General features: G+C 58.3%; 1 protein-coding gene across 2 annotated transcripts; it reads left to right on the top strand.

Moving 5' to 3' along the window:
* Positions 1–524: 524 nt before the first annotated feature.
* On the top strand, positions 525–7,713 carry ARRB2 (arrestin beta 2). 2 transcript variants are annotated; one of them, XM_023744071.1, is made up of 11 exons: positions 525–659; positions 3,541–3,571; positions 4,115–4,175; positions 4,285–4,329; positions 4,543–4,739; positions 5,009–5,068; positions 5,479–5,546; positions 5,666–5,801; positions 6,034–6,118; positions 6,569–6,668; positions 6,942–7,713. In XM_023744071.1, exons 1-11 carry the CDS (start codon positions 637–639, stop codon positions 7,081–7,083), a joined length of 948 nt encoding a protein of 315 aa, XP_023599839.1. In that variant the 5' UTR covers positions 525–636; the 3' UTR covers positions 7,084–7,713. The 2 variants fall into 2 exon arrangements, with proteins under 2 accessions (XP_023599839.1, XP_006102836.1); XM_006102774.3 differs by having other exon boundaries at positions 6,596–6,668; positions 6,942–7,707.
* The last annotated feature ends 98 nt before the right edge of the window (positions 7,714–7,811 follow it).

The raw sequence follows: 7,811 nt of genomic DNA, 5'->3' as shown, positions 1-7,811 counted from the left end.
CACTGGAGTAAGCGGTGCGCACCGAAAGCACGCATCCCCCAGCTGGAACCGCTCGGCCACGTGTGCATCCTCTCGCCCTCCGCCCAGACCACGCTTGAGCTCATGCTACAGCCCCCACCGCCTCCACCACCCACCAACCCCGTGTTCTCCACCGCCACTGAGAAAGCAAACAAAGGGGAGGAGACTCCTGCAGGGTTCTGGATGCCGGGAGCCAGTCAGAGGGCTGTATTCTCCCGGAAGGCGGGCGCCTCCGTTTAAGGGAGCCCAATCAGTTCCTCGGGGAGGGTAAGGATGGGAGAGAATGGGCGGGAAGAGCAGGGAGTTGGGAGGGACCCCTCGAAAGGGATGGGACCGGCGGGCGGGCGGAGCCAATCACTGTGAGTGTCTGGGAGGAGAGGGCGGGGCTGCGTGGCAACGCGCGCGATCCGGGCTGACGCATCTGGCCCTGGTTCCCCAGGATCCCGGGGGGGGGGGGGGCGGGGTAAAGGGGGCCCAGCGGGGAGGGGGAAGCGGAGAAAGAGTCTGGGGCGCGCGTGCGCAGCGGCGTGGGGAGGAGCAGGGAGGAGCAGGGACCTGGCAGCGGACTGGGAGGCTGCGAGCGAGCCGTGAACCGGGCGGGCGGCGGGTGCGCGCACCATGGGGGAGAAACCCGGGACTAGGTAAGGGAGGTGGGGCCGCTCGGCGGGACGTGGGCGGCGGCTCCGGGCGGGTGCTGGGACGGTCGACAGACAGGGACCCTGGGGAGAGAATCGGGAGCCTGGGGGGCAGCCATCTGGGGCCGCACGCCTAAGTCCTCGGGGGTAGTGCGGGGGGACACGCATGCCGGAGTCCCTGCAGAAAGCGAGTGCTCAAGGGAATCAGGAAACCGGCGTCTGGGTTCAGGCAGGGATGTGGGGTCCGGCGACTCGGTTCTCCCTTGCAGGCTGCGATGCCGGGGCGGAGGAAGGTAGAGCAGGTGGCCGGTCCCGAGGGGTCGGATATGGGCAGGCTGGATGCCGGAAGGGGGATCCCCATAGACTCGTGCTTAGCCACTAGGAAGCCTTCTATTCAGTACCCCACAGGCAGTGGGGCTGCCCCCACCTGTCCCGAGGGCCGGGTAGCTCAGCTTCCAAACTTCTGCCTTCCCCAGGGTTGCTAGGAGCAACAGCCTCATTTTAAGAGAGCTGAGCGCTTGGCGATCCTCCCCAAGTCTGGGCCTTACCCCTCTTCCCGCGGGTGAGGGGAGGCGGTGTCTGCCCTGGGCACCCCATCCACTCCCCGGATGTTTTATGTGCAATCGAGGCTCCTTCCTTACACTGGCACCCCGAGTTCTGGTTTTTGATCTCTAGCACAATCCACTTCCTGTTGTGACCCAACACCCCCAAGGGGGCAGTGGGCGAATGCCTGAGGCCCTGGGGAGCAGGCGCAAGAGGAAAAATTGGGGCTGTGTAGCTCTATCCAGAGGGGATCAGGAAGAGGGGCCTGGTCCTGAGCTGTCACTTGTTCTGCAAAACGGTGCCATATCAGCCCCACCATTCACCACCTATAGAGTAGGAGAACCCAGGTTTCTGAGCGCCAAGTCGAATCAGTATTGGGGAGAGATAATCCGAGAAAGGACTGGTGTCCTGGTTTTGGGGTTAAACAACCCAGAGAAAGGGGAAGTTGCTCGGGAGGGAGGCCCCCGATTTCCGTTATGTGGCTCGGGGAGAGGGAAGGATGGACCAAAGGGGGACTGCTGACTTGGCATAATTCCTCCCATCAAATTCTGGGCCACAGGAAATGTAGATAATAGCAGGAAGTGTGAGGGGGCATCTGCTTCTGTGCCCCCCTCCCTCTGGTCACCCCCACACTCCGCCTCCTTGGCCAGCTTCAGTGTACACACGCTGCTTCTCCCTCGCCTGGCAGGAGGTTGGCTGGGTTAGGATCCAGAAGGCAGGTGCCCTGCAGCTGCTCCAGGGCAATTACCACAAACCGACACTCCGCTTGGCCAACGGATTGTGGATGTCACAGTCCTCTGCCAGGGCTCCTAATAGGAAGAAACACTGGGACAAAGGAAAACCAGAAGCAAAGGAGAGGAAGAGCTGGATGGTGCCATAGCAATCAGACCAAGTTGGGGCAAGAGAAGGGGTGCTTAGTCCAGCTGGCCATCATGTCAGTGTTTACTCTGCTTTATTGGATGGCGATACCCAGGGGACCTCCATAACCTCTGCCTTATGGCCTCTGGATAGCTTGGCCTTCTGGGAAGAAGGGGCAAGTAAAGTGATTACAGCAGAAATGGGTGGTGGGACTGGAGGAAGGAGAGGCCAGCTGGTGGGATTTCAGCTTCTCCTATCTGGGGACCCTTCCCAGAGGTCACCGCTGAGGCAGAGTGGATTGGGAGGTGGTGCAGCAAAGAACAAGCCCCCAAGTGGCCAGAGCCTTGGAGTTGCCAGCCACTTCCCCACTCTTCCAGCAGCGGGTGGAGCCCAGGCCTGGATTGTTGTAGCAGTTGGGAAGTGAATCCCTTTCAACCCAACACACGTAATGCCAATTACAGAGGCAGGGCCGTATAATAGTTCAGTGACTAAGAGCATGGACTCGGGGCCAGACTGCCTGTTTGTCTACCATTTACACCGTGACCTTAGGCAAAATACTTGACCGCTCCTGGGCCTCAGTGTCCTCACCTATAAAATAGGAATATTGGGACCTCCATCGTTGGGTTAGTAAGAGTATTAAATGAGATAACACACATGAAACGCTTTAAACAGGGCTGGGTGTATTCACGCAGTAAATGGTAGCACCATCATCATTTTCGTATGCCTGGCATTGTGTTGGGGACACCTAAAGGAATGAGGCCTCTGCCGCTCATGGTCCATCTAGTGCAGCAGGCAGTACACAGCTAACTGCCCTGGCATAGTATCGTGCCACACATAAAACATAAACTAGGTATGACATGAACCCAAAGGAGGGACCAGGGTCTGGGCTTGATCCCCTTTTTAAAGGAGGTGATACCTGAGCTGGTCCTTGAAAAAGAAACAGGCTTTTAAGCTGCTGAGATTAGAGATGGGGAGAATTCGAGGTTAATGGAGTAGGGTCACACTTAGGTGGTGCCTAGAGTAGAAACCATTTTAAGGCAAAGGCCGAAGCCTGTCAGGTACTCCAGCTGTCTTTGAAGCTGGAGACCAGAGAAGATGGAAAGAGGGTTAGGTCTCTTGCAGACAATACTGCAACCTGCCCATTCAGGTCCCCTTGGGGGAGGTCCTCTGGGAAGAGCCAGGGTGGTTCCTGTGGCAACCAGCGGCCATTGCCGTGGAGGAGGGGAACTAGGGGAACTAGTGCTGGGTGGAGGGGGGTTGCCATGACAACCAGCTTTGAGGGGCTGCCGAGATGGGAATGTTAAGGACCTCTGGTTACCTTTTTGGGGAAAAGTGGGAGGGGGTAGGGCTGGACAAAGCCCCAGAGCCTCTAGGCAGGAATCCTGGGTGAGCTCTGCTGCTCAGGATGGGGAGGGATAAGGTCCTGGCATCCGGGTCCCTGCTGAGTCTGAGGGAGGCAGTGGGGTTTCCCTTTCTGTTTTGTTAGGGTCTTCAAGAAGTCGAGCCCTAACTGCAAGGTGAGTCTCCCACAGTGCTTCTCTTCCTGACCCTCCCTGGGCCCTCAACAAGGCCCAGCCTGCCCCTCGATGATCCCCAACCCCTATCTGCCCACTTCCTGTGACAGCTAAAAGCCAACTTCCTTCCCTCCAGAAGCCCCTTGCCACAAAGGCTGCTCCGCCTAAGCCAGCCACAGAGCTGGGTGGGGACAGGCCCCTAAGCAAGACCGAGGGGGAGGAGCCAGAAACCCATGCCTACAGCCCTCAGGCCATGGCCTATTTACCCCAGAGCCCTTCTCCGCTGTGACCCACAAACCCACACGCGCAGCCCACACGTCCGATTGCTGTGCAGAGGTGCGGAAAGATATTAGGGAGGAGCTAAAAAGCCTCAAAGCGGGGTGGTCTTTCGAGGCCCCACCACCTCCCCTTCCAGCTTCCTGGGAGGAAACCAGGACCCCTGGACATCCCAGCCTGGGAAGACCAGGGGCAGGACAGCCCTTGTGAGGCTCTGATGCCCTACCACCCTCCTACCCAATCTTCCCTGTGACCCCTCTCCATCCTCAGCTCACTGTGTACTTGGGCAAGCGGGACTTTGTAGATCACCTGGACAAAGTGGATCCCGTAGGTAAGTGTGCCCGCAAAGGGGCTTCTTGTCCCCCAAGAGGAGAAGGTCCTGGGCCCAGGAACAGAGGAGAGGTCCTGGCAGGAAATCAGCTCACATGTCCCTTTCCTAGATGGCGTGGTGCTTGTGGACCCTGACTACTTGAAGGACCGCAAAGGTACTGGCCCCCAACTCTAGGGGCTCAAGGGGAGGTGGGGGAGAATGTGAAACGGGCTGGCACTGAGAGGGGCCCCAGAGAGAGGGAGGGCTGAGGCACAAGCCAGGTGTAGGATTCAGGCAAGTCTTCGGCTGCCGAGAAGCAGCTGCTGCTAGGCCCTGGGAGGACTGGAGAAGGGGAGCTCCTGACCACCACCTTGCCCTCCCTTGCCAGTGTTTGTGACCCTCACCTGCGCCTTTCGCTATGGCCGTGAAGACCTGGATGTGCTGGGCTTGTCCTTCCGCAAAGACCTGTTCATCGCCACCTACCAGGCCTTCCCCCCAACGTCCAACCCGCCCCGGCCCCCCACCCGCCTGCAGGACCGGCTGCTGAGGAAGCTGGGCCAGCATGCCCACCCCTTTTTTTTCACAGTGAGGATGCCCCCCCACCTTTTGCAGGGCAAGGGGTCTGGGACTGTGTTTGGGGTGTGAAGCACCAGTTATGGGCAGGTCTGGAGGAAACAGTAAGGAGGGACCCTAGACCCACCTCCCTTCAGGGCCCTTTCCTCTCTGCCTCTGCCTGGGGCCTCTCCGTTTTCCTTCTCATCCCCAGGACTTCTTCTCCAGCCTCTGAAATGGAGATTGGGAGGAAGACTGGGGGCTTCCGGGGGAACTGAAGTCTCCCCTTCCCTCTGCCACAGATACCCCAGAATCTGCCCTGCTCCGTCACCCTGCAGCCGGGCCCAGAGGACACAGGGAAGGTACGGGAGAGACGGTTCTGAGGCTGGTGGGGCAGAGTAGGGTCCAGCAGGCACATGAGCTGGGGGTGGGCTATGGAGAAGCCAGGATGGGATGGAGGGTAGAGTACTGTTCCCAGTGGACATGGCTGTGTTCGGGATGGTCACTGCGCATGTGTGACCCTGCTTCTTGCTCTTGACCTGCATGTACCTGGGCATAAGGGCTCACCTTGCACAGCCAGGATGAAGCCTCTGCCAGGCGCCAGGCCTTGAGCAGGCAGAGGATGAGGGAGGGCCGGGCCCTCTGCTCCTCAGACCAGGATGGGGCAAGAGTTGCTGCCCAAGACTGAGGGAGGAGGGAAGGAAGGAAGGAAGCGGTGGTGGTGGTGATGGCAGGGGCCTTGTGCAAGACCTGACTTTTCCTCCCCCTCTAGGCCTGTGGCGTAGACTTTGAGATCCGAGCCTTCTGTGCCAAATCACTAGAAGAAAAAAGCCATAAAAGGTGAGGGAAGCCACCTCCCCTGTGGTTTGCCCATTCCACCCCGGCTCCCAGGAGCCCCAGCCCCTGTGGGAGGTGGGAGTGGCTGTTTGGGTGTCTAAGGGATAAACCCTCACCCCCAGGAACTCTGTGCGGCTGGTGATCCGAAAGGTGCAGTTTGCCCCAGAGAAACCCGGCCCCCAGCCTTCAGCTGAAACCACACGCCACTTCCTCATGTCCGACCGGTCCCTGCACCTTGAGGCTTCCCTGGACAAGGAGGTGGGGTGTGAGAGAGTGATGCAGGCGCCACAGTGCAGGCCAGACCCTGGGGGAGGGGTGAAGCCACGTGCGAAGGTGGCGTTTTTAAAGGAGGCTGCCAGAGCTAGCTGTGGAGAGTTGCTGTGGGCTTGGGTTTAGAGGGAAGAGGCCAAGCAATGTGTTTGCGTCTGGGCACACTGATCATGGGACCAGTGAAAACAACCAGTTAATTCGACCTCCCTCCCCTCAAAAGCTGTACTACCACGGGGAGCCCCTCAGCGTCAATGTTCACGTCACCAACAACTCCACCAAAACGATCAGGAAGATCAAAGTCTCTGGTAGGAGGTGGGGGTTGGAACGTGGTCTTGGGGGAGGGAGTTGCACACATGATCTGGCATCATCTCAGCTCAAGGGTCCTTTCCTCTCTGCCTCTTCCTGGGGCCTCTACCCAGCAGGGCTCACAGAATTCAGGCTATGCCCGGCCAGCATCGACCTATGAACCAGGAGTTCAGGGTTGGATTCCCAGTCTAGGCACATGTCTGGGTTATGGGTAGGGGATGTGCAGGAGGCAGCCGATCAATGATTCTCTCTCATCACTGATGTTTCTATCTCTCCCTTCCTCTCTGAAATCAACAAAAATATATTTAAAAATAAAGAATTTAAGTGGTCCCAGAGTGAGATACAGATCAGGTGTTCACTACTACAGGGAGGACCCGGGGGTGGGGGTGGGGGTGGCCTGGGCCCTTGTCTTGTGGTCTGGAGTGGGCGCTAGCCTTGGCTCCATGCAGAGCTGCTTGACCCTGCCCGCCCCACAGTGAGACAGTACGCCGACATCTGCCTCTTCAGCACTGCCCAGTACAAGTGCCCCGTGGCTCAGATCGAACAAGAGTGAGTATCAGAACAGCCCTGGGTCCCACCCTCAAGGGAGAAGAGTAGACCCGGGAGAATGTGAGGTGGGGGTGGAATTCTTCCCAAACCATCTCCACTTTCAAGGCCATTCTCTCCAGTCAGGTGGCTCTGAGCTGTTAATTTTCTTGAGCAGCTTGAGCCAAAACCTACTCCCTTGTGACTCGTGCCCAGAGAGAGAAGGGGCTGGCGATGGGGTTAGGAGTTGCCCCTCACCCAACCCGGCCGCTCCGATTGTCTTGTTCTCTTGTCCAGTGACCAGGTATCTCCCAGTTCCACGTTCTGCAAGGTGTACACCGTAACCCCACTGCTCAGTGACAACCGGGAGAAGCGTGGCCTTGCCCTGGATGGGAAGCTCAAGCACGAGGACACCAACCTGGCTTCCAGCACCATGTGAGGGGGGGCTCTGTGTGGGGGGGGAGGGTTCTCTTGCAGCCCAGGAGATAGATATTCATTCAGTACCAGCTGTGTGCCAGGTTCTGCCCTAGGTGCCAGGCTCTATCAGTAAACAAAAGAGACAAAAGGCCTCTTACATTCTAGGGGAGGGAGGATAGACAAAGCAGATATAGAGCATGTTTAGTGACCAGTGTTCAGGAGAAAAGGCAAGGCAGAGAGAGGGGCAGGGTGTGTTAACTTTGAATAGGGCGGCTAGGGAAGACATAATCCACGGGTGAATTTTGAGTAAGAGCCCAAAGGAAGTAGGCGATATGGACGTGTAGGGGGAGTGTTCCAGGCAGAAACTGCAAACACAGACCCAGAGGTGAGCGGAGCCGGTGTGTCTGAAGAAATCCGCTGCTAGCCTCTATGTGCACTGCACGACCACTCGGAGCAAGCCTAGAGGCCAGCATAGTGAGAATGAACTACAAGGACAAGAGTCGCACTTGGGGTTGGAGGGCTAATGAAGAGCAAGACAGTGCAGGGCTGTGAGGTCACAGGACTTTAGCTTTTATTGGGAGAGAGATGAGCAGCCACGGGAGGGTTCTGTGCAGAGGAATGGCGTGCAGGCCTTGGCTATGACAGCACAGCTCTGCTGCTGGAGCCTTGCGGCTGGTGTGAGTTTGTGGTCCTGCTCAGGGTCCACAGAGCGGGAGCCCTAAGGGTGGGCTAATGTGCCGGGCCGTGGGC

Source organism: Myotis lucifugus, unplaced genomic scaffold (genome assembly GCF_000147115.1).
Source record: "Myotis lucifugus unplaced genomic scaffold, Myoluc2.0 scaffold_426, whole genome shotgun sequence".
In the NCBI taxonomy this organism is placed as follows: Eukaryota; Metazoa; Chordata; class Mammalia; order Chiroptera; family Vespertilionidae; genus Myotis; species Myotis lucifugus.
The sequence above is the reverse complement of the archived record's forward strand: the minus strand, read 5'-3'. Positions and strand labels throughout refer to the sequence as shown.